General features: G+C 51.8%; 2 protein-coding genes across 2 annotated transcripts in view; one reads left to right on the forward strand and one right to left on the reverse strand.

The window, feature by feature from the left end:
- The window catches only part of C4_2H1orf146 (chromosome 4_2 C1orf146 homolog), a 351,173-nt gene extending 344,575 nt beyond the window's left edge, over window positions 1-6,598 (forward strand). Inside the window, exon 5 of the mRNA XM_085602182.1 lies at window positions 6,363-6,598. Coding sequence (XP_085458308.1) covers window positions 6,363-6,467 — 105 coding nt within the window. The 3' untranslated portion in view covers window positions 6,468-6,598. The remainder of the gene's footprint in view (window positions 1-6,362) is intronic.
- A 163-nt stretch (window positions 6,599-6,761) lies between these two features.
- Window positions 6,762-26,123, reverse strand: part of GLMN (glomulin, FKBP associated protein) — a 450,060-nt gene continuing 430,698 nt past the window's right edge. Inside the window, exons 19-20 of the mRNA XM_085602181.1 lie at window positions 7,161-7,243; window positions 6,762-7,012 (exon numbers count right to left, since the gene is read on the reverse strand). Coding sequence (XP_085458307.1) covers window positions 6,914-7,012; window positions 7,161-7,243 — 182 coding nt within the window. The 3' untranslated portion in view covers window positions 6,762-6,913. The remainder of the gene's footprint in view (window positions 7,013-7,160; window positions 7,244-26,123) is intronic.

A 26,123-nucleotide genomic window follows, 5' to 3' on the forward strand; every position in this document is an offset into this window, starting at 1 on the left:
GCCTCCTGACATAGGGTCCAGGACCCCTCCCCGTTTGGTGCAATACCGCATGGCGGTGGTGTTGTCCGTGAACACCTGCACCACACTTCCCCGGACAGAGGGAAGGATTGCCTTCAGTGCAAGTCGGATCGCCCGAAGCTCCAAAAGGTTGATATGGAGCCGGGACTCTGCCGGAGACCGGAGTCCTCTGATCTCTGCTTCTCCCAAATGGCCTCCCCATCCCAGGAGGGACGCATCCGTCACCACTGTGTGCTCCTGTTGGGGAAGGGAGAGGGATATGCCATTGACCCAATCGCGATTCATGAGCCACCACTGCAATTGTCGTGCAGTGCCCTCCGAGATCTGGACATGATTGGACAGGTTGCCCTGATGCTGTGCCCACTGGAACTTCAGGTCCCACTGCAGAGCCCGCATATGCCATGTGGCACCAGGAGGATGCAGGAGGCCATAAGGCCCAGGAGCCGGAGGGTCATCCTGACTGAAACTCTGGATAGAGGCTGAAAGATCAGAATCATAGCCTGAATATCCCGGACTCGCTGCTCGGGAGGATAAACCCGAAACCGCGTCGAATCCAGAACCGCTCTGATGAAGGGGAGCTTCTGAGAGGGACTCCGGTGCGACTTCGGCACATTGATGGAGAACCCCAGCAAATGCAGGAGGTCGGCCGTAGTCTGAAGTTGGTTGACGACTGCCTGGGACGAGCCCGCCTTCAGGAACCAGTCATCGAGGTAAGGGAAGACTGACGCCCCTGACCTGCGCAGGTGAGCTGCGACCACTGCCATCACTTTCATGAACAACCGAGGGGCGCTACAGTAAACCGCAAGTAACGCCGGTGGGCCGGCAGGACGGGGACGTGAAAATATGCGTCCTGCAAGTCCAATGCTACCATCCAGTCTCCAGGGTCGAGGGCAGCCAAGACCTGAGCCAGAGTCAGCATTTTGAACTTCTCCTTCCGGAGGAAGCGGTTGACGTTCCGGAGATCCAAGATGGGATGCAGACCCCCGTTGTCCTTCATGGGGACAAGAAAGTAGTGGGAACAACAACCACTCCCTATTTCTGGCCCAGGAACGCACTCAATGGCCCCCTTGGCCAAGAGGGTCGTGACTTCCTGCTGGAGAAGTGCCAAGGGTTCCCCCGACATGCGGTGGTACTGACGTGGCATGGCTGGAGGGGTGGACTGAAAGGGAAGGGAGTAACCCTTGCGGATGATCTGCAGCACCCACTTGCCTAAGTAACAGCATGCCAGTGGGGGAGGTGATGACGGATCCTGACATCCACTGGCATGGGGTGCTCCACAAAGCTAGGATTAGGAAGGTTTGGAGGTAGAAGCAGCTGGGTGGAGGTGGACTGACCCCACACTGATTCCCCGACCCGCGCATGCAGAAGCCGCACCCGCGCGGAGGCTGGTTCTGTACAGGCTTGCTAAAGGAACATGCCTGGGTGCCCCTGCCTTGACCACGAAAGGAACGAAAACCAGGAGTGGCCAGGATTTTCGTGAAAAGACCTAAAGACTTGGCCGTAGCCCGCGAGTCCTGAAAACGCTCCAGCGCATTGTCGGCCTTATCGCCAAACAGACGGGTGCCATCAAAGGGCATGTCCATGAGGGAGCTTTGTACATCTGGGGAGAACCCGGTAGATCTCAACCAGGTGTGGCGACAAAGCACCACAGTCGTAGAAATGGCTCTACCTAGTGAGTCCGCGGTGTCCAAACCACACCTAATGGCGAACTTAGCCGCATCCTTCTCCTCGCAACAGCTTGAGACAGCACAGCTTGGGCCTCCACAGGATACTGAGGCAACACCTGTGCAACGGCATCCCACACCGCATGGTAATATCGGCCCAAGAGCCAAGCGGTGTTCACCGACCGCCGCTCCAGCTTCTTAGAGTCCTTATCCGGCGGAGCCGTGGGAAAGGCACTCTGGGACGTCGAAGCTTTGATGACAAGGCTCTCGGGCATAGGATGAGTGGTCAGAAAGGCAGGGTCACCTGGCGCCAGGCGATGACGCCTGGCGACGTTCTTATCCACGGGGCCCCCGTGGCTGGCCGCAACCAAGTGGCTAGTAAGACGTCAGTGAGGGCGTCGTTAAATAGCAGCAGGGGCTCTGGAGCACCTCAGTGAGGAGATTAGTCTTGAGGGCCACCGTAGGGAGCTCAAGGTGGAGGACCTCAGCGGGCCGACGAAGCACCATTGTGTATGAAGCACCCTCCTCCATGGTAGGCGGAGGAGAAGCAAACCCTGGGTCAGAGGAGAGATCGAAGCCGCCGGCCTCCTCTAACTCGTCCGCCCAGTCCTGCTCGGAGTCACACTGACGAGCAAGAGGGTCCTCGAACCCCTCCCAGTCATCCTCCGCCATATGCGGGACGGGCTGCGGCAGCAGGGCAGGGACCGGGGAAGGAACAAACGGCGCTGGGAACGGTTCCGGACGGGGCCGAACCCGCGCCGTGTCCCAGTGCGGATCCCAGGAAGGGACAAAATTGTCAGAGAACCTGGGCAGAGGCGGAGCAAATGGTACCCATTGCGGCGCCGGAGCAGGCAACGCGGGACCTTGTGGCGCCGGGCCAGTGGCGCAGGAACCTCCGGGGCCGGAGCCGCTAGCGGCGCCAACGGCCCTACAGGATCCTGACATGGGACCGCAGGGCCTGAGGGCGCACTGGCGGGAGCCCGAGGCCTAAACAGGTGGTCCAAGGTGGCAAGAAATTGTTGCACCTGAGCGGAAGTCGCCAATGGACCCGGGTAAGGTGGGTAGGCCGCGGGACTCCCGGGCTCCGAAGGAGCCGCAGGGGCAGAACCCCTGTCCCCCTCGTCCGCATCCGGGGACCGACGGGGTGATGAAGGAGAGCGACAACGCTTCTTCAATTTCTTTTTGTGTCGCCTCTTACCCGAATCCGGGGGTGAAGACTTGGAGCCCGAGAAACTATTATGATGATGGCCCCGCGAGTATTCTCTGGAGCGGCCCCTGGACCGCGAGCGGCGTGGGGACGAGTGCCGAACCTCAAACAGCTTCCAGCGCCGTTCCCCAAAAGGCCTTCGGGGCCCATGTCCAAACAGTCCAAACAGGCCCGGGAGTCATGGTCGCTCTCCAGGCAGTAGAGACAGACGTCGTGGGGGTCAGCCACCGACATATTGCGAGCAGGCCCCACAAGACTTAAAAACCAGGCATCCCTACGTGCACCAGAGTAGACAACTGACAGGAGACAAAAAGTCTCAAAAAGATAGTCAAAAAGTGACTGGGGTACGTGCTCTAACCGGATCTGCGCTTACTGGCGCGGAAAAAGGAAGAACTGACATCAGCGCGCATGTGTGGCGCCTAATTAGTCTCCGTGACGTCATCTCGGTGCATACGACACCAGCGACAGATGCGGAGCCGCACGACGCCACCTGCTGACGTGCAGGGGTACTGTTAGCGAAAAAAACTTTCCGGATCCAGTCTGACGCCTGGGGATATTCGGTACTCACAAACTTTCTCTTGGGGGCCAAATTTACAGTGTGGTTTGTGGCCGAGGGCCGCACCGGTGGGGGCGGGGGCAGGGGCAGTGGGGGAGGGGGCGGGGCTAGAGCTAAAAAAAAACTGTGACCATGAGGTTGAACACAGGCCCCTGCAGCAGACGCCTTCGTCCACTGAGCCACCAGACCCGGCATTCACACATCTCTATCTATCTATCTAGCTCTGTCTCCCTCCCTCTATCACTCTCCCACTCTCTCTCTCTATGTCTCTCTCTCTCCCTCTGTCTCCCTTTCTCTCTCCCTCCCTCAGTCTCTGTCTCCCTCTGTCTCACTCACTCTCCCTCCCTCCCTCTCCCTCCCTCTGTGTCTCCCTCCCTCTGTGTCTCCCTCCCTCTGTCTCCCTCCCTCTCTGTCTCCCTCACTCTCCCTCCCTCCCTCTCCCTCCCTCTTTGTCTCCCTCCCTCTGTGTCTCCCTCCCTCTGTGTCTCCCTCCCTCTCTGTCTCCTCCCTCTGTCTCCCTCCCTCTGTCTCCCTCCCTCTCTGTCTCCCTCCCTCTCTGTCTCCCTCCCTCTCTGTCTCCCTCCCTCTCTGTCTGCCTCCCTCTCTGTCTCCCTCCCTCTCTGTCTCCCTCCCTCTGTCTCCCTCCCTCTTGTCTCCCTCTTGTTTGTCTGTCTCCCTCCCTCTTGTCTGTCTGTCTCCCTCCCTCTCTGTCTCCCTCCCTCTCTGTCTCCCTCTTGTCTCCCTCTTGTCTGTCTGTCTCCCTCCCTCTTGTCTGTCTGTCTCCCTCCCTCTTGTCTGTCTGTATTCCTCCCTCTTGTCTCCCTCCCTCTCTCTGTCTCCCTCCCTCTCTCTCTGTCTCCCTCCCTCTCTCTCTGTCTCCCTCCCTCTCTCTCTGTCTCCCTCCCTCTCTCTCTGTCTCCCTCCGTCTCTCTCTGTCTCCCTCCCTCTCTCTCTGTCTCCCTCCCTCTCTCTCTGTCTCCCTCCCTCTCTCTCTCTGTCTCCCTCCGTCTCTCTCTGTTTCCCTCCCTCTCTCTCTGTCTCCCTCCCTCTCTCTCTCCCTCCCTCTCTCTCTGTCTCCCTCCGTCTCTCTCTGTCTCCCTCCCTCTCTCTCTGTCTCCCTCCCTCCCTCTCACACTCACTTTGTCTCCCTTTCTCTCTGTCTCCGTCCCTCTCTGTCTCCCTCTGTCCCCCTCCCTCTCCCTCCTTGTCTGTCTCTCTCTCGCTGTCTCTCCCTCCCTGTCTCCTGCTCTGTCTTCCCCCTCTCCCTCCCTCTGTCGCACTCTGTCTTCCTCCCCCTTTAAACTCACCCCCCACAACCCGCAATACACACACACACACGGCTCCCAGCACAAACTAACACAATCTGGTAGTGGGTGCGCATATGGAGGGAACACTGGTTATATCCTTGCAAGTTCAGTAGCCTCTGGGGACATCCGGAGGCCACCCAATGCCCCAGGGGCCACCGGAAGAGTGAGGGTGGGGGCGGAGGGGGGGAGGGTAGGAAGGAGTGAGGGACATGGGAGGGGTGAATGAAAGTGGGGGGTGAGAAATTCTGGAATCAGGAATGAGACTGGAAAAAGGGAAGCCACAGAGTGATGGGAGAATCAGGGCCGGGGAACGGTGAGTGATATTGCGTGGGTGAGGGAGGGTGGAAAGAGGGGACACTGGGGGGGTGAGGGGTAGGAAGGGGGCTCGGGGCAGAGGGCCTCCGAGGGCGCCGGGAGTAGTGGGTGGAATGTTGGGTGAGGTGCATGGGGAGGGTCCTCAGGATGGAGGGACACCAAGAAGCAGGGGAGAAACCGGATGTGGGGAGAGAGGTGAGGGTCAGGGGCGCGTGAGTGGGGCTGGAGTGCTGTTGAACAAGCCAGAGGATGGTGGGGGGCAGTGGAGGAGTCAGTTGGAACCGCAGGGTCGAAGAATACTGGAACGCTGATAGGATGATGAAGACAGATTTATGAAGCGCACAGAGGCTCCTGGGAGTGACATGGCGCTATATCATATTTTCGGAGAAAGCCGCCATACTCTGATCTGGCAAATCCACATTCAAGTGTTCCCGAGGGCAGCGGAAGCAGCGAGTAGCAGGAGCCCCAGCGCGTGCATATGAAACGGACCACCCTACACTGAGACAGCTTCCCTGGAACGCACACAGCCGCCGCACCCAAGTACTTCACAGGTCTTTTAAAGACCATTCACTTGTTAATGAGGCTTTGTTGTATTTCATCTCTTCTTAGCGTCCCTGCATCTCCTCTCAATCAGAGGGGAGATGCAGGGGCGCAAAGAAGAGGTGAAATACAACAAAGCCTTATTAACAAGTGAATGGCTTTTTAAAAAAATCGCCGGGCCCCCATAGCTCCACGCTGCTGCAACCGGCGGTGCTTGCACAGGTACGATGTCTGCAAGGTCCGCGGGCCGCCAAGGAAGGCTTGCCGGGCCGTACTATGAGTACCCGTGTTCTAAGGTAAGGAATCTATCACGAACGTGTCTCTTTCAGATAAGGTGGGATAAACCATTATATGCAAAAGCAAAAAACAAGTAGTACTCAACAGCGCGCATCAGTACAGCCACAATGATGGAGGCACTGCTGAAAGCAAAGAGATCTCTGGCTGGCAGAGATCTCCAAGTATGTCGTTTGCCAGTCCTGCGGAGTACATTCCTCCACTGCCCACACACACCAGACGCCATACTCTAAATGGGGGTCTTCGCCATATAGCAACTGCCTCAGGTTTGCAGACATGTAGAATTAGTAAATAGAGTGGTGAGGGCCTTCACAGAGTCATTTCTAGAAAATATTTATTAACATATTGTAGTAATCTTACATCTAAAGGGGTCCTATTATGTACAAGTTATCTTTCAAACAGATGTTTTATGTGAACTTTTTATGCCATCTCTAATGTTGTATATTAATGTTTCCTCACAGGCAACTAGCAAACCGCATATCGATAACATCCGTGATAGGCTGATGACGGCAAAAAAGCAGATCATTGAGCACAGTTGTGTGTGGAAAATGTTACAAAACGCGTAGTCCGGCTGCATTCTGTGGAAAACGACGATACAATAGTTCATTCTTCTTTGCTCATTTATTTATTTGCAGTTAATCTGCAGAAGCACACGTTATCTGTAAATGGGAATTTTAAATAAATATTACATACCGTTCTTAATGGTGCTTGTATTTTGTTATTCATTTATTTAGCCCTGAGAACTTGTGAATTTCCAAAATCAGTTTGTACCCGTAACCTCCCGCCCCCTTTCCCAATCCATTCCTCCTCCCGATGTTCATGTATCACATGCAGACCAGCAAAGTAAAAACAATCAAATATACGAACGGCAGCCATTGATTTATTGTAAGATATTGTACACAAATAGGGTTTAAAGAAAGGTATAGTACTTCGTCTATTTTCAATTCCACAGGCTTAACTTTAAAAGCCACTCTGAATGTAGATCTTAAACGTCTTCGCATGACCCAATTTTTCATTCCGCTGTAGATTTTACTTTCGCTTCAATGAGTTCTTCTACTCGGGCAAGAACACTCTCGATCAAATCAAATGTGAATAGAGCTGACTGAAGAACCTGAAGTGTCGAGAATAATTATGGTTACTTAAGTCAACACGCTGATGTTATACTTTTCTAAAAAATTGTGTACAATACACATGTTTTTAATAAAAAGAAAATGTGTCTTGAAGGATGTTAGTCTGAAAATGGAGAAGGTAGAATATACCTGAAGTTGCATTCCAGTGTCCATGTTAGGTAATTTCATATTATCAGCAGTTACAGTGCAAACTGGATTTTTGTCTTTAGAGGCTGCAAACGAAACAAAATGAGTATTGAATATCAGTTTAGGAGTATGAAAATCTCCATTAACATTTCATCTTACCCTTTCTGATTTAAGTAAAAGGATTTGAATTCTATAGTATAATTTGAAAAAAACATTTACATTTCCTTTATTTTTCGTTTCCTTCGTTTCCTGCATTTATAATAAGCACTTACAAATACACAATTTTAAAACATTTTAACATTTAGAAAAGTTCACTATTTGTAATCAACATTAAAATGATTTCCCAAAATACAAGAGTGTGATTTACATTATTTACACATATATTTTTAGTATGATTTAGAATGGAGAGCCTTTGAATTACACACACAAATGGAAAATATTTTGGACACCTACCCTACAGAAAGGGCAAATGTAATCACCACAGTTCTCAAGGTAGGTCTTATTACTCCTTTGATTACCCTAACAAAACCGTGTAGGCCGCCCATGCAACAAAGACCAGCAATCTCTTAGAGCGTTTGCTCTAATCTCAGTCTGGCCTAGGTACCCTTCTAAATAAACTCAATTCAGGTTTGCCTAACGATCCCTTTCTGTCGTCTAGTCTTAAATGAGCCGCTCCAATAATTATACCCACGCTCAAGAATCTTCTTAATTCCTCCGTTCAGGCTGCTACTTTACCTAACTCTTGGAAATTAGCAGTGGTATCGCTGAACTCTCCAATGCCGATTACAGTAATCCTTTGAACTACCAGGGGCGGATTGTCCATTAGGGATCTGGGGCTGCGCCCACCTGATATTCCTTCACATTCCTGTACAAATATTAAATAGATTGATCTATTTAGAGATAAGATCGTATCTCTAAATAAATCGATGTATTTAAGTCTGGGCATTGTGTTCTGGGCTGTCTGCCCTGCCTCACTTTGAAGCAGGACACAGAAGCCAGGTAGTGAATCAACTTTCTGAACTGTGACGCACGACACAGGTCTTACTGTTCTAAAGCCCTTCGTAATGAATCATTGCCATTGTATTCTATGGCAGTATCCACTGTGGGCCAGTGACACTTTCAGCATCATAGTTTCAGGCGCTGAAGTCTCCATCCCTGGGTGAGAGCAGCCGTCCGTCATTCACAGGCATAGGTCCCACCCTTTGCCATTGGTCACATGTGGGAGTGGATGCAAGCACGTGTGATCTGGTGACTTGTTCTCGGTAATGGTGTTAGAATGCTAATCTTCTGGTATGTATATTGTTCTGAGACCCCTCACCACCCTAACCTCCCTCCTGTGACACCCCTGGCCGAACCTCGCTGGCACTGTTAGAAGTGGAGTTGCTGTATTTCTTCCCACGCAAAATGGATCCAAAAGACGAGCAGGCCAGGGTTCTTGTAAAGTCAAGGGCAAAGCGTAAGAAATGTGCTTACAGTAGACAGTTATATGCTGTATGACATTAAAACTGGCCCAGAGTACTGAGTCGTGCAGAGAAGTACATGCAGTACCCCTTAAAGTCTCTCCAGTCCAGCCGAGCAATGTTGGCTCATTTGATACATATGCATTGCAGTTCTAATGCGGTCTGCCGGCACAGTGTCTTTAAATCAGCTGCATGCCTCAATGCAAGTACTACATCCCTGCAGGTGCATGGTCATGCTGCTTAGTCTCCAGACAGAGAGCATCCAATGCAGATTTTAACAATTGCATGGTATTAATGGCACAGTTTTATGTTCCCAAAGTTTGATGAAATAATACTCTGAAAAGTAAAGCAATGTGTGTAGTTTTTTACATTTGATTTTCAAGCTAAAGGAGGACTATAGCAATCATAGTAGTCCAAACCATGGCCCTCCAGCCCACATTACTGAATTCTTGCATGCCAGTGACATGCCCTTAGCAACAGTAATGCCCATACATGGATTGATTTACAAACAATGAGTGTTAAAAACGTCAAGGCGATGCAAGTCAGCTATTTAGTCCCTTAAGTTTTACTTAACCCCTTCGATGCTCATGACGGAACGGTTCCGTCATGAGCATCGGTTGGGCTGTGCTCATGACGGAACCGTTCCGTCATGAGGACAGCCCCCGGGGGAAGCGCTGGCGCTCCCCCCCTTGTCCCTCGATCTTGGCCCCCTTTACGGGGGTGGCAGCGGAAGAGCTTCCGCTGCCACCCCCGACCCCCCCGAGCCCCCCCACGCTTTCTGATGACGTCAGCGCGCACAGCGCGCGCCGGCGTCATCAGGAAGCGTTGGACGCGCTGGAATCCATTTCTTCCAGCGCGTCCGAGGGGAGCAGAGGTAGGTGTTTGGCGTCTGGTGGGGGCCGCGGCGGTGAAATCTCTAGTATTGAGGCATCGGGGGAGAGGAAAGAGTATTTCCTCTCCCCCGATCTCTCAATACAGGGCATTCCTGCTCCACGATCGCGCACAGCGTCGCGATCGTGGAGTAGGGATGCCCCACTAGACACCAGGGATTTTGGATTTGGAGTTTGGGAAGCGACCCCTTAGGCAAGGGTCGCTTCCTTGGGGACGAAAATTTGGCAAAGTCTTTTCTGCCCCCCCTGGGGGCAGATCGGCCCGCTTTCTGCGCGTTTCTGCCCCCGGGGGGGGCAGAAAAGCCCACTAGTCACCAGGGATGCTGTTCCTACTATGTAGGAAGCGACCCCTTGGGCAAGGGTCGCTTCCTTGGGGGCAAATTTTGTTGAAGTCTTTTCTGCCCCCCCTGGGGGCAGATCGGTCCGCTTTCTGCGCGTTTCTGCCCCCGGGGGGGGCAGAAAAGCCCACTAGACACCAGGGATATTGGTTATGCTATGTAGGAAGCGACCCCTTAGGCAAGGGTCGCTTCCTTTGGGGGCCAAATAATTTGAAGACTTTTCTGCCCCCCCTGGGGGCAGATCGGTCTTCTTTCTGCCCGTTTCTCCCCCTAGGGGGGGCAGAAAAGCCCACTAGACACCAGGGATGTCTATTTCGTTATGTAGGAAGCGACCCCTTGGGCAAGGGTCGCTTCCTAGGGTGGTAAAGTGATTAGGAGACTTTTCTGCCCCCCCTGGGGGCAGATCGGTCGTCTTTCTGCCCGTTTCTGCCCCCAGGGGGGGCAGAAAAGCCCACTAGACACCAGGGATGTCTTTTTCTTTATGTAGGAAGCGACCCCTTGGGCAAGGGTCGCTTCCTTTGCGGCCTAATTTTTTAGAATACTTTTCTGCCCCCCCCTGGGGGCAGATTGGTCGTCTTTCTGTCCGTTTCTGCTCTTTGGGGGGGGGCAGAAAAGCCCACTAGACACCAGGGATATAAATATTATTGTAGGAAGCGACCCCTTGGGCAAGGGTCGCTTCCTTGGGCCCCTAAATGTTTTGAAGACTTTTCTGCCCCCTCTGTGGGCAGATCGGTTTTATTTTTTTGCCGTTTCTGCTCCCATTGGAGGCAGAAAAGCCCACTAGACACCAGGGAATTAGTTCAATTAGAAATAGAAGTGACCCCTCGCTTCCAGGGTGCAATTTGTTATATGTATTTGGGTCACCTGCCCCGGGACTGAATAGCCTTTTTTTTCCTGCTGTTTTCTGCCTGACCTGGCACACAAACCGATTGACCATTTGGGTAGTGACATGGCATGTTATAATGTTTATTGTTATATGTTTTGTGATTTCCAATTGTAATGTTTTTTTTGTTTACTTTTTTGTTCTAGGTGAAGGCTTTTCTTCTGTTCACGGTGACATTTTGGTTCTGGTGGTTTTGCTGTTTGTGTAGTTTGGTAAGAGACTGTTTTTTTGTACAATGCAAATGTGTTTGATTTCTCTGCCTGTTTTTTTTTGCAAATGGTGTAATAATAGCAGTATGTTTGGTTTTTGAGTTTCAAAAACTTTTTGCATTGGTGCATGATGTGTATTTTGTTGTCTTGTGAGTAATTTGTTTTTTTTTCTTCTTTCTAGTTTGATATCGTTGGTCTTTGCTGTGTCACTGCAGAGTTTGTTTCTGGTGAGTGTAGCTGTCTCTTTTGATTTTGGATTGTATAGTTTTTGAGTACATTGATCTTATTGATATAAGGTACACATTTCTTTACTTACTTGGTTTGCACATTGTTGGTTGTTGTTGACTTGTTTGTGCAGTCTTCCATCTTAGTAGGTATAATGGCTAGCCGCAGGATGACTGCTCAGCAGGTTGTTGGTTTGCTGTTTGAGTCTTCCTCTGATATTGGGTCAGAGACTGACTCTGCTTCTGAGGGAGAGGGGGCAGGGGACGATTCTGGCAGTGAGTTTTCTCTCCGTATGGGGTCATCGGATGATGAAGATACTCTTAGCGCGGATGAAGTGCCTGTGTTAGAGGAGGAGACTGATGTGCCGATAGTGCGGCAAGAGGCATCTGGGCTGCAGGCTGGGACTGCAAGGCTTCCCGTTGGTGTAGTGCGGCAAGAGACATCTGGGCTGCAGGCTGGGACTGCAAGGCTTCCCGTTGGTGTAGTGCGGCAAGAGGCATCTGGGCTGCAGGCTGGGGCTGCAAGCCTTTCCGTTGGTGTAGTGCGGCAAGAGACATCTGGGCTGCAGGCTGGGGCTGCAAGTCTTCCCGTTGAAAGTGATGACCTCTGGGTTGCCCCTGGCATGGTGCAGCCGGAATTTCCTGAGTTTACTGGTGTTCCAGGGTCTAGAGTGAATACCGAGAACTTTTTGCCTGTAAATTTTTTTCAGTTGTTTATGGACGATGTGTTTTTGGCAGAGATTGTTGAGCAGACTAATTTGTATGCCGAACAGTTTTTGAGGGACAACAGTGCCAGTCTTAAGCCACACTCTAGAGCTACCCGGTGGACTCCCACAAATGTTGAAGAGATGAAGAAGTTCTTGGGTTTAACTTTTTTGATGGGCTTGCTAAGGAAGCCATCATTGGCTTCATATTGGTCTAGCAGTCCCTTGATGGCAACGTCTATTTTTCCGGCAGTCATGAGTCGTGACAGGTATTTGCTTCTGCTTCGGATGATGCACTTTGTAGATAATGGTTTAGCGTTGCCACGAGATCACCCTGATTGTGACCGTCTTTTTAAGATTAGGCCTGTCCTTGATCACTTTGTTGATCGATTTTCTGAGATTTATGCCCCTGGTAGAGAAATTGCAGTGGATGAGTCTTTGGTGTTGTTCAAGGGCCGCTTGGTTTTTAGGCAATACATTCCTAGTAAGAGGGCACGCTATGGAATAAAGCTGTATATGCTGTGTGACAGTAGGACTGGATATGTCTCTAATTTCAGGGTGTACACCGGTAAGGAATCTAGGTTTAACCTCCCTGGTTGTCCGTCCACTTTTGGAGTGACTGAGAAAATTGTTTGGGAACTTGGAAGAGGATTTTTTAACAAAGGCCACCATTTATATGTAGATAACTTCTACACTGGTGTACGGTTGTTCAGGGAATTGGCCAAAGTGGACACTTTTGCTTGTGGCACAGTTCGCTGTAACCGTAAAGGTTTTCCGAAAGAACTTGTTTGTCAAAAGCTTGTGCGGGGACAGTGCAGTGCGTTGCGTTGCCAGGAGCTTCTTGCTGTGAAGTTTACAGACAGGAGAGATGTCTACATGCTGACTTCCATCCATGATGAAAGCACTGCACCTGTGACTGTTTGGGGTCAGGTCGCTGAAGCGCGCAAACCTGTATGTGTTTTAGACTATAATAGGTACATGGGTGGTGTTGACAGAGTAGATCAGAGGTTGGAACCTTACACTGCTCTTCGTAAGGCTTACATTTGGTACAAGAAGTTGGCTATCCATCTTTTCCACTTGGCAATGTTTAATGCTTTTGTTGTGTTCCAGGATTCTTGCCCTGAGTCAAAGATGACTTTTGTTAAGTTTCAGGAGTCTGTAATAGGCAGCCTTGTTGTAGTGGAACAGGCAAGTGTTCCTAGAGTTGGACTGGTGGAGGATGTTGCTAGATTGAAAGAACGCCACTTTCCAGAACACATTCCTCCCACACCCGCAAAAGATTTTCCCAGTAGGAGATGTAGAGTCTGTTGGCGAAGAGGTTTGCGGAAGGAGAGTCGTATGTACTGCCCCGATTGTCCCTCTCATCCTGCACTGTGTCTCTCTGCTTGTTTTAGAGCGTACCACACGCGAAAAAAATTTTGGGAGGATTCTTGAGTGGTAAAGTGAACTGGCTGGTCTGTATTCTTTGGATAATTTGATTCTGTTTCAATGTTGGTGTTAGTGCAATGTATTTAGTTGCTGATTTTCTGTTAGAAGATTTGTATCTATTTGCAATTTGTTTGTGTTTTTATTTTTTTCTAAAAAAATCCAAAATGTGATGGCGGTGTGTGTAGGCTTGCGCTTGGCTGTTGGTGTGTGTGGACTGGCACTTGGTTGGTGGTGTGCGTGGAATGGTGCTTGGCTGACGGTGTGCGTGGACTGGCGGTGTGCATGGACTGGCGGTGTGCGTGGACTGGTGCGTGGCTGGTGGTGTGCGTGGAATGGTGCTTGGCTGGCGGTGTGCGTGGCTGGTGGTGTGCGTGGAATGGTGCTTGGCTGGCGGTGTGCGTGGAATGGTGCTTGGCTGGTGGTGTGCGTGGAATGGTGCTTGGCTGGCGCTGTGCGTGGACTGGTACTTGGCTGGCAGTGTGTGTGGACTGGTGGTGTGTGCGGACTGGTGTTTGGCTGGTGGTGTCCGTGGACTGGAGCTTGGCTGGTGGTGTCCGTGGACTGGAGCTTGTCTGGTGGTGTGTGTGGACTGGAGCTTGGCTGGCGGTGTGCGTGGAATGGTGCTTGTCTGGTGGTGTCCGTGGACTGGAGCTTGGCTGGCGGTGTAGGTGGATTGGCGATTGGCTGCCGGTGTGCCTGGACTGGCGATTGGATGGCGGTGTGCCTGGACTGGCGCTTGGCTAGCGGTGTGCGTGGACTGGCGTTTGGCTAGCGGTGTGTGTCGACCGGTGCTTGGCTGGCTGTGTGCGAGTAGTGACTTTCTGCTGGTCACTACACACACTGCTAGCTGAGTGCCACTCCACGCAATCCTTCTGCCTGTGTAGTTGCTGTGTCTGGATTGTGGGCGTGTGAAAGTGATGGGCCCTTGAATGGCGCTGTGTGCCGGTGTGAGTTTTGTTATGTGATGGGCCCGCGGCTGGCGGTGTGAATGGTTTTGTATGTCTCACACGTATGAAAGGTGTATGAATGGCCTGTAAAGAGGTTGGTGCCTTGTCGTGGCTTTACAGCTCACGAGCTGTGAGTCAATGGTTCAGTTTCTTGCCCTTTCAATTATTACCAGTGCATTTCATTTTTTGTGAAATCACTTGGTAATACAATTTTATCTACTGAACCATCACTCACCCTCGTGCCAAATCCAACCAGTATGTGCGTGTGCTTGCGGGTTAGATGACTGTGCAGTAATATTTGTTTTTTTGAAGCAGGGTGTACCTTGTCCCTTTTTGGTGATTTTTGTACTGTGTTGCTTTTGTACCTGGTGGTGCGAATGGTCTTGTTTGTATCACGTATGAAAGGTGTGTGAATGGCCTGTAAAGCGGTTGGTGCCTTGACGTGGCTTTACAGCTCACGAGCTGCAAGTCATTGGTTTGGTTTTTTGTGAATTTAATTATTGACAGTGCATTTCATATTTGTGAAATCTCTTGTTAATAAAATTTAATACACTGAACCATGACTTGCCCTCGTGCCAAATCCAACCAGTATGTGTGTGTGTTTGAGGAATAGATGGTTGTGCAGGAATCTTTTTTTTTTGTTTCTCTGCCAAGGTACACTTTCCATGTAAGAATAACCCACCAACTGTAGATATTGTCGAAAACCTTTGGGAGTTTATGGTGATGTCTCTCTAGTGATTTGAAAAATATTTTTTATCCCCATTGTCCTGTAAACCTCAAATTGTCTGCCACATTTTCTTTGCAGTATTATTCCTAAATTCTCACGCTGTAGTAACAATAGGTAATCTGGTTATGCAAGGGGGGTTACTTTTGTTTTTTGCCCAGGGATCGGCGGGCATCTAGGGAAACCTTTCCAACCCACGCATTTCTGAAAAGTAGACACTCGGCGGCTTCCAGGGAGGTATGGCTTGCGTGGATCCCCCAACGTTTCCTTACCTAGAATCCCCTGCAAACCTCAATTTTTGCCCAAATAATCACTTTTTTCACACATTTTGGGGTGGGAAAGTAGTGGCATCACCGGGCTCACACAAATTTACCACCACCCAGCGTTCCCCCAGGTCTCCCGGTAAAAATGGTGCCTCACTTGTGTGGGAGGCCCAAGTACCCGCGGCAGGCAAGGGCCCCAAAGGTAGTGAGGACACCTCTAGATGGCCTATCGCCAAACCACCTGGTTTTGCAAGGGGGGTCACTTTGGTTTTTGGCCCGGTGCGCGGCGGCCATCTAGGGAAACCTACCAAACCCAGGCATTTTTGAAAACTAGACACCCGGCGGCTTCCAGGGAGGTATGGCTTGCGTGGATCCCCCAACGTTTCCTTACCCAGAATCCCCTGCAAACCTCAATTTTTGCTCAAAAAATCACTTTTTTCACACATTTTGGGGTGGGAAAGTAGTGGCATCACCGGGCTCACACAAATTTACCACCACCCAGCGTTCCCCCAGGTCTCCCGGTAAAAATGGTGCCTCACTTGTGTGGGAGGCCCAAGTACCCGCGGCAGGCAAGGGCCCCAAAGGTAGTGAGGCCACCTCAAGATGGCCTATCGCCAAACCACCTGGTTTTGCAAGGGGGGTCACTTTGGTTTTTGGCCCGGTGCGCGGCGGCCATCTAGGGAAACCTACCAAACCCAGGCATTTTTGAAAACTAGACACCCGGCGGCTTCCAGGGAGGTATGGCTTGCGTGGATCCCCCAACGTTTCCTTACCCAGAATCCCCTGCAAACCTCAATTTTTGCTCAAAAAATCACTTTTTTCACACATTTTGGGGTGGGAAAGTAGTGGCATCACCGGGCTCACACAAATTTACCACCACCCAGCGTTCCCCCAGGTCTCCTAGTAAAAATGGTGCCTCACTTGTGTGGGAGGCCCAAGTACCCGCGGCAGGCAAGGGCCCCAAATGTAGTGAGGCCACCTCAAGATGGCCTATCGCCAAACCACCTGGTTTTGCAAGGGGGGTCACTTTGGTTTTTGGTCCGGTGCGCGGCGGCCATCTAGGGAAACCTACCAAACACAGGCATTTTTGAAAACTAGACACCCGGCGGCTTCCAGGGAGGTATGGCTTGCGTGGATCCCCCAACGTTTCCTTACCCAGAATCCCCTGCAAACCTCAATTTTTGCTCAAAAAATCACTTTTTTCACACATTTTGGGGTGGGAAAGTAGTGGCATCACCGGGCTCACACAAATTTACCACCACCCAGCGTTCCCCCAGGTCTCCCGGTAAAAATGGTGCCTCACTTGTGTGGGAGGCCCAAGTACCCGCGGCAGGCAAGGGCCCCAAAGGTAGTGAGGCCACCTCAAGATGGCCTATCGCCAAACCACCTGGTTTTGCAAGGGGGGTCACTTTGGTTTTTGGCCCGGTGCGCTCCGCGGCCATCTAGGGAAACCTACCAAACCCAGGCATTTTTGAAAACTAGACACCCGGCGGCTTCCAGGGAGGTATGGCTTGCGTGGATCCCCCAACGTTTCCTTACCCAGAATCCCCTGCAAACCTCAATTTTTGCTCAAAAAATCACTTTTTTCACACATTTTGGGGTGGGAAAGTAGTGGCATCACCGGGCTCACACAAATTTACCACCACCCAGCGTTCCCCCAGGTCTCCCAGTAAAAATGGTGCCTCACTTGTGTGGGAGGCCCAAGTACCCGCGGCAGGCAAGGGCCCCAAACGTAGTGAGGCGACCTCAAGATGGCCTATCGCCAAATCACCTGGTTTTGCAAGGGGGGTCACTTTGGTTTTTGGCCCGGTGCGCGGCGGCCATCTAGGGAAACCTACCAAACCCAGGCATTTTTGAAAACTAGACACCCGGCGGCTTCCAGGGAGGTATGGCTTGCGTGGATCCCCCAACGTTTCCTTACCCAGAATCCCCTGCAAACCTCAATTTTTGCTCAAAAAATCACTTTTTTCACACATTTTGGGGTGGGAAAGTAGTGGCATCACCGGGCTCACACAAATTTACCACCACCCAGCGTTCCCCCAGGTCTCCCGGTAAAAATGGTGCCTCACTTGTGTGGGAGGCCCAAGTACCCGCGGCAGGCAAGGGCCCCAAAGGTAGTGAGGCCACCTCAAGATGGCCTATCGCCAAACCACCTGGTTTTGCAAGGGGGGTCACTTTGGTTTTTGGCCCGGTGCGCGGCGGCCATCTAGGGAAACCTACCAAACCCAGGCATTTTTGAAAACTAGACACCCGGCGGCTTCCAGGGAGGTATGGCTTGCGTGGATCCCCCAACGTTTCCTTACCCAGAATCCCCTGCAAACCTCAATTTTTGCTCAAAAAATCACTTTTTTCACACATTTTGGGGTGGGAAAGTAGTGGCATCACCGGGCTCACACAAATTTACAACCACCCAGCGTTCCCCCAGGTCTCCCAGTAAAAATGGTGCCTCACTTGTGTGGGAGGCCCAAGTACCCGCGGCAGGCAAGGGCCCCAAACGTAGTGAGGCGACCTCAAGATGGCCTATCGCCAAATCACCTGGTTTTGCAAGGGGGGTCACTTTGGTTTTTGGCCCGGTGCGCGGCGGCCATCTAGGGAAACCGACCAAACCCAGGCATTTTTGAAAACTAGACACCCGGCGGCTTCCAGGGAGGTATGGCTTGCGTGGATCCCCCAACGTTTCCTTACCCAGAATCCCCTGCAAACCTCAATTTTTGCTCAAAAAATCACTTTTTTCACACATTTTGGGGTGGGAAAGTAGTGGCATCACCGGGCTCACACAAATTTACCACCACCCAGCGTTCCCCCAGGTCTCCCGGTAAAAATGGTGCCTCACTTGTGTGGGAGGCCCAAGTACCCGCGGCAGGCAAGGGCCCCAAAGGTAGTGAGGCCACCTCAAGATGGCCTATCGCCAAACCACCTGGTTTTGCAAGGGGGGTCACTTTGGTTTTTGGCCCGGTGCGCGGCGGCCATCTAGGGAAACCTACCAAACCCAGGCCTTTTTGAAAACTAGACACCCGGCGGCTTCCAGGGAGGTATGGCTTGCGTGGATCCCCCAACGTTTCCTTACCCAGAATCCCCTGCAAACCTCAATTTTTGCTCAAAAAATCACTTTTTTCACACATTTTGGGGTGGGAAAGTAGTGGCATCACCGGGCTCACACAAATTTACCACCACCCAGCGTTCCCCCAGGTCTCCCGGTAAAAATGGTGCCTCACTTGTGTGGGAGGCCCAAGTACCCGCGGCAGGCAAGGGCCCCAAAGGTAGTGAGGCCACCTCAAGATGGCCTATTGCCAAACCACCTGGTTTTGCAAGGGGGGTCACTTTGGTTTTTGGCCCGGTGCGCGGCGGCCATCTAGGGAAACCTACCAAACCCAGGCATTTTTGAAAACTAGACACCCGGCGGCTTCCAGGGAGGTATGGCTTGCGTGGATCCCCCAACGTTTCCTTACCCAGAATCCCCTGCAAACCTCAATTTTTGCTCAAAAAATCACTTTTTTCACACATTTTGGGGTGGGAAAGTAGTGGCATCACCGGGCTCACACAAATTTACCACCACCCAGCGTTCCCCCAGGTCTCCCGGTAAAAATGGTGCCTCACTTGTGTGGGAGGCCCAAGTACCCGCGGCAGGCAAGGGCCCCAAAGGTAGTGAGGCCACCTCAAGATGGCCTATCGCCAAACCACCTGGTTTTGCAAGGGGGGTCACTTTGGTTTTTGGCCCGGTGCGCGGCGGCCATCTAGGGAAACCTACCAAACCCAGGCATTTTTGAAAACTAGACACCCGGCGGCTTCCAGGGAGGTATGGCTTTCGTGGATCCCCCAACGTTTCCTTACCCAGAATCCCCTGCAAACCTCAATTTTTGCTCAAAAAATCACTTTTTTCACACATTTTGGGGTGGGAAAGTAGTGGCATCACCGGGCTCACACAAATTTACCACCACCCAGCGTTCCCCCAGGTCTCCCGGTAAAAATGGTGCCTCACTTGTGTGGGAGGCCCAAGTACCCGCGGCAGGCAAGGGCCCCAAAGGTAGTGAGGCCACCTCAAGATGGCCTATCGCCAAACCACCTGGTTTTGCAAGGGGGGTCACTTTGGTTTTTGGCCCGGTGCGCGGCGGCCATCTAGGGAAACCTACCAAACCCAGGCATTTTTGAAAACTAGACACCCGGCGGCTTCCAGGGAGGTATGGCTTGCGTGGATCCCCCAACGTTTCCTTACCCAGAATCCCCTGCAAACCTCAATTTTTGCTCAAAAAATCACTTTTTTCACACATTTTGGGGTGGGAAAGTAGTGGCATCACCGGGCTCACACAAATTTACCACCACCCAGCGTTCCCCCAGGTCTCCCGGTAAAAATGGTGCCTCACTTGTGTGGGAGGCCCAAGTACCCGCGGCAGGCAAGGGCCCCAAACGTAGTGAGGCGACCTTTGGGATAGGCAATGTTGATGTTGCCTCACTACGTTTGGGGCCCTTGCCTGCCGCGGGTACTTGGGCCTCCCACACAAGTGAGGCACCATTTTTACCGGGAGACCTGGGGGAACGCTGGGTGGTGGTAAATTTGTGTGAGCCCGGTGATGCCACTACTTTCCCACCCCAAAATGTGTGAAAAAAGTGATTTTTTGAGCAAAAATTGAGGTTTGCAGGGGATTCTGGGTAAGGAAACGTTGGGGGATCCACGCAAGCCATACCTCCCTGGAAGCCGCCGGGTGTCTAGTTTTCAAAAATGCCTGGGTTTGGTAGGTTTCCCTAGATGGCCGCCGCGCACCGGGCCAAAAACCAAAGTGACCCCCCTTGCAAAACCAGGTGGTTTGGCGATAGGCCATCTTGAGGTGGCCTCACTACCTTTGGGGCCCTTGCCTGCCGCGGGTACTTGGGCCTCCCACACAAGTGAGGCACCATTTTTACCGGGAGACCTGGGGGAACGCTGGGTGGTGGTAAATTTGTGTGAGCCCGGTGATGCCACTACTTTCCCACCCCAAAATGTGTGAAAAAAGTGATTTTTTGAGCACAAATTGAGGTTTGCAGGGGATTCTGGGTAAGGAAACGTTGGGGGATCCACGCAAGCCATACCTCCCTGGAAGCCGCCGGGTGTCTAGTTTTCAAAAATGCCTGGGTTTGGTAGGTTTCCCTAGATGGCCGCCGCGCACCGGGCCAAAAACCAAAGTGACCCCCCTTGCAAAACCAGGTGGTTTGGCGATAGGCCATCTTGAGGTGGCCTCACTACCTTTGGGGCCCTTGCCTGCCGCGGGTACTTGGGCCTCCCACACAAGTGAGGCACCATTTTTACCGGGAGACCTGGGGGAACGCTGGGTGGTGGTAAATTTGTGTGAGCCCGGTGATGCCACTACTTTCCCACCCCAAAATGTGTGAAAAAAGTGATTTTTTGAGCAAAAATTGAGGTTTGCAGGGGATTCTGGGTAAGGAAACGTTGGGGGATCCACGCAAGCCATACCTCCCTGGAAGCCGCCGGGTGTCTAGTTTTCAAAAATGCCTGGGTTTGGTAGGTTTCCCTAGATGGCCGCCGCGCACCGGGCCAAAAACCAAAGTGACCCCCCTTGCAAAACCAGGTGGTTTGGCGATAGGCCATCTTGAGGTGGCCTCACTACCTTTGGGGCCCTTGCCTGCCGCGGGTACTTGGGCCTCCCACACAAGTGAGGCACCATTTTTACTGGGAGACCTGGGGGAACGCTGGGTGGTGGTAAATTTGTGTGAGCCCGGTGATGCCACTACTTTCCCACCCCAAAATGTGTGAAAAAAGTGATTTTTTGAGCAAAAATTGAGGTTTGCAGGGGATTCTGGGTAAGGAAACGTTGGGGGATCCACGCAAGCCATACCTCCCTGGAAGCCGCCGGGTGTCTAGTTTTCAAAAATGCCTGGGTTTGGTAGGTTTCCCTAGATGGCCGCCGCGCACCGGGCCAAAAACCAAAGTGACCCCCCTTGCAAAACCAGGTGGTTTGGCGATAGGCCATCTTGAGGTGGCCTCACTACCTTTGGGGCCCTTGCCTGCCGCGGGTACTTGGGCCTCCCACACAAGTGAGGCACCATTTTTACTGGGAGACCTGGGGGAACGCTGGGTGGTGGTAAATTTGTGTGAGCCTGGTGATGCCACTACTTTCCCACCCCAAAATGTGTGAAAAAAGTGATTTTTTGAGCAAAAATTGAGGTTTGCAGGGGATTCTGGGTAAAGAAACGTTGGGGGATCCACGCAAGCCATACCTCCCTGGAAGCCGCCGGGTGTCTAGTTTTCAAAAATGCCTGGGTTTGGTTGGTTTCCCTAGATGGCCGCCGCGCACCGGGCCAAAAACCAAAGTGACCCCCCTTGCAAAACCAGGTGGTTTGGCGATAGGCCATCTTGAGGTGGCCTCACTACCTTTGGGGCCCTTGCCTGCCGCGGGTACTTGGGCCTCCCACACAAGTGAGGCACCATTTTTACCGGGAGACCTGGGGGAACGCTGGGTGGTGGTAAATTTGTGTGAGCCCGGTGATGCCACTACTTTCCCACCCCAAAATGTGTGAAAAAAGTGATTTTTTGAGCAAAAATTGAGGTTTGCAGGGGATTCTGGGTAAGGAAACGTTGGGGGATCCACGCAAGCCATACCTCCCTGGAAGCCGCCGGGTGTCTAGTTTTCAAAAATGCCTGGGTTTGGTAGGTTTCCCTAGATGGCCGCCGCGCACCGGGCCAAAAACCAAAGTGACCCCCCTTGCAAAACCAGGTGGTTTGGCGATAGGCCATCTTGAGGTGGCCTCACTACCTTTGGGGCCCTTGCCTGCCGCGGGTACTTGGGCCTCCCACACAAGTGAGGCACCATTTTTACCGGGAGACCTGGGGGAACGCTGGGTGGTGGTAAATTTGTGTGAGCCCGGTGATGCCACTACTTTCCCACCCCAAAATGTGTGAAAAAAGTGATTTTTTGAGCAAAAATTGAGGTTTGCAGGGGATTCTGGGTAAGGAAACGTTGGGGGATCCACGCAAGCCATACCTCCCTGGAAGCCGCCGGGTGTCTAGTTTTCAAAAATGCCTGGGTTTGGTAGGTTTCCCTAGATGGCCGCTGCGCACCGGGCCAAAAACCAAAGTGACCCCCCTTGCAAAACCAGGTGGTTTGGCGATAGGCCATCTTGAGGTGGCCTCACTACCTTTGGGGCCCTTGCCTGCCGCGGGTACTTGGGCCTCCCACACAAGTGAGGCACCATTTTTACCGGGAGACCTGGGGGAACGCTGGGTGGTGGTAAATTTGTGTGAGCCCGGTGATGCCACTACTTTCCCACCCCAAAATGTGTGAAAAAAGTGATTTTTTGAGCAAAAATTGAGGTTTGCAGGGGATTCTGGGTAAGGAAACGTTGGGGGATCCACGCAAGCCATACCTCCCTGGAAGCCGCCGGGTGTCTAGTTTTCAAAAATGCCTGGGTTTGGTAGGTTTCCCTAGATGGCCGCCGCGCACCGGGCCAAAAACCAAAGTGACCCCCCTTGCAAAACCAGGTGGTTTGGCGATAGGCCATCTTGAGGTGGCCTCACTACCTTTGGGGCCCTTGCCTGCCGCGGGTACTTGGGCCTCCCACACAAGTGAGGCACCATTTTTACTGGGAGACCTGGGGGAACGCTGGGTGGTGGTAAATTTGTGTGAGCCCGGTGATGCCACTACTTTCCCACCCCAAAATGTGTGAAAAAAGTGATTTTTTGAGCAAAAATTGAGGTTTGCAGGGGATTCTGGGTAAGGAAACGTTGGGGGATCCACGCAAGCCATACCTCCCTGGAAGCCGCCGGGTGTCTAGTTTTCAAAAATGCCTGGGTTTGGTAGGTTTCCCTAGATGGCCGCCGCGCACCGGGCCAAAAACCAAAGTGACCCCCCTTGCAAAACCAGGTGGTTTGGCGATAGGCCATCTTGAGGTGGCCTCACTACCTTTGGGGCCCTTGCCTGCCGCGGGTACTTGGGACTCCCACACAAGTGAGGCACCATTTTTACCGGGAGACCTGGGGGAACGCTGGGTGGTGGTAAATTTGTGTGAGCCCGGTGATGCCACTACTTTCCCACCCCAAAATGTGTGAAAAAAGTGATTTTTTGAGCAAAAATTGAGGTTTGCAGGGGATTCTGGGTAAGGAAACGTTGGGGGATCCACGCAAGCCATACCTCCCTGGAAGCCGCCGGGTGTCTAGTTTTCAAAAATGCCTGGGTTTGGTAGGTTTCCCTAGATGGCCGCCGCGCACCGGGCCAAAAACCAAAGTGACCCCCCTTGCAAAACCAGGTGATTTGGCGATAGGCCATCTTGAGGTCGCCTCACTACGTTTGGGGCCCTTGCCTGCCGCGGGTACTTGGGCCTCCCACACAAGTGAGGCACCATTTTTACCGGGAGACCTGGGGGAACGCTGGGTGGTGGTAAATTTGTGTGAGCCCGGTGATGCCACTACTTTCCCACCCCAAAATGTGTGAAAAAAGTGATTTTTTGAGCAAAAATTGAGGTTTGCAGGGGATTCTGGGTAAGGAAACGTTGGGGGATCCACGCAAGCCATACCTCCCTGGAAACCGCCGGGTGTCTAGTTTTCAGAAATGTATAGGTTTGCTAGGTTTCCCTAGGTGCCGGCAGGGCTAGGGTACAAAATCTACAGCTAGTCACTTTGCCAAAAAAAGGGTCATTTTTCACTCCAAAACCACGTTGCGTTTTGCGCCGTTTCCTGTCGCGGGCACTAGGCTGACCCGCACAAGTGAGGTACCATTTTTCTCGTAGGACTTTGGGGAACGCGGGGTGGGTGGAAATTTGTGGATCCACGCAGATTCCAGAACTTTCCATCACAGAAATGTGGGGAAAATGTGTTTTTTTTGTCAATTTTTTACGTTTGCAAGGGATTCTGGGTAACAGACCATGGTGGGAGGCAGTCAAGTCACCCCATCCTGGATTCCCCTGGGTGTCTAGTTTTCAGAAATGTATAGGTTTGCTAGGTTTCCCTAGGTGCCGGCAGGGCTAGGGTACAAAATCTACAGCTAGTCACTTTGCCAAAAAAAGGGTCATTTTTCACTCCAAAACCATGTTGCGTTTTGCGCCGTTTCCTGTCGCGGGCACTAGGCCGACCCGCACAAGTGAGGTACCATTTTTCTCGTAGGACTTTGGGGAACGCGGGGTGGGTGGAAATTTGTGGATCCACGCAGATTCCAGAACTTTCCATCACAGAAATGTGGGGAAAATGTGTTTTTTTTGTCAATTTTTTACGTTTGCAAGGGATTCTGGGTAACAGACCATGGTGGGAGGCAGTCAAGTCACCCCATCCTGGATTCCCCTGGGTGTCTAGTTTTCAGAAATGTATAGGTTTGCTAGGTTTCCCTAGGTGCCGGCAGGGCTAGGGTACAAAATCTACAGCTAGTCACTTTGCCAAAAAAAGGGTCATTTTTCACTCCAAAACCATGTTGCGTTTTGCGCCGTTTCCTGTCGCGGGCACTAGGCCGACCCGCACAAGTGAGGTACCATTTTTCTCGTAGGACTTTGGGGAACGCGGGGTGGGTGGAAATTTGTGGATCCACGCAGATTCCAGAACTTTCCATCACAGAAATGTGGGGAAAATGTGTTTTTTTTGTCAATTTTTTACGTTTGCAAGGGATTCTGGGTAACAGACCATGGTGGGAGGCAGTCAAGTCACCCCATCCTGGATTCCCCTGGGTGTCTAGTTTTCAGAAATGTATAGGTTTGCTAGGTTTCCCTAGGTGCCGGCAGGGCTAGGGTACAAAATCTACAGCTAGTCACTTTGCCAAAAAAAGGGTCATTTTTCACTCCAAAACCACGTTGCGTTTTGCGCCGTTTCCTGTCGCGGGCACTAGGCCGACCCGCACAAGTGAGGTACCATTTTTCTCGTAGGACTTTGGGGAACGCGGGGTGGGTGGAAATTTGTGGATCCACGAAGATTCCAGAACTTTCCATCACAGAAATGTGGGGAAAATGTGTTTTTTTTGTCAATTTTTTACGTTTGCAAGGGATTCTGGGTAACAGACCATGGTGGGAGGCAGTCAAGTCACCCCATCCTGGATTCCCCTGGGTGTCTAGTTTTCAGAAATGTATAGGTTTGCTAGGTTTCCCTAGGTGCCGGCAGGGCTAGGGTACAAAATCTACAGCTAGTCACTTTGCCAAAAAAAGGGTCATTTTTCACTCCAAAACCATGTTGCGTTTTGCGCCGTTTCCTGTCGCGGGCACTAGGCCGACCCGCACAAGTGAGGTACCATTTTTCTCGTAGGACTTTGGGGAACGCGGGGTGGGTGGAAATTTGTGGATCCACGCAGATTCCAGAACTTTCCATCACAGAAATGTGGGGAAAATGTGTTTTTTTTGTCAATTTTTTACGTTTGCAAGGGATTCTGGGTAACAGACCATGGTGGGAGGCAGTCAAGTCACCCCATCCTGGATTCCCCTGGGTGTCTAGTTTTCAGAAATGTATAGGTTTGCTAGGTTTCCCTAGGTGCCGGCAGGGCTAGGGTACAAAATCTACAGCTAGTCACTTTGCCAAAAAAAGGGTCATTTTTCACTCCAAAACCACGTTGCGTTTTGCGCCGTTTCCTGTCGCGGGCACTAGGCCGACCCGCACAAGTGAGGTACCATTTTTCTCGTAGGACTTTGGGGAACGCGGGGTGGGTGGAAATTTGTGGATCCACGCAGATTCCAGAACTTTCCATCACAGAAATGTGGGGAAAATGTGTTTTTTTTGTCAATTTTTTACGTTTGCAAGGGATTCTGGGTAACAGACCATGGTGGGAGGCAGTCAAGTCACCCCATCCTGGATTCCCCTGGGTGTCTAGTTTTCAGAAATGTATAGGTTTGCTAGGTTTCCCTAGGTGCCGGCAGGGCTAGGGTACAAAATCTACAGCTAGTCACTTTGCCAAAAAAAGGGTCATTTTTCACTCCAAAACCATGTTGCGTTTTGCGCCG

The sequence above is a fragment of the Triturus cristatus genome, chromosome 4_2 (genome assembly GCF_964204655.1).
Source record: "Triturus cristatus chromosome 4_2, aTriCri1.1, whole genome shotgun sequence".
Taxonomy (NCBI): Eukaryota; Metazoa; Chordata; class Amphibia; order Caudata; family Salamandridae; genus Triturus; species Triturus cristatus.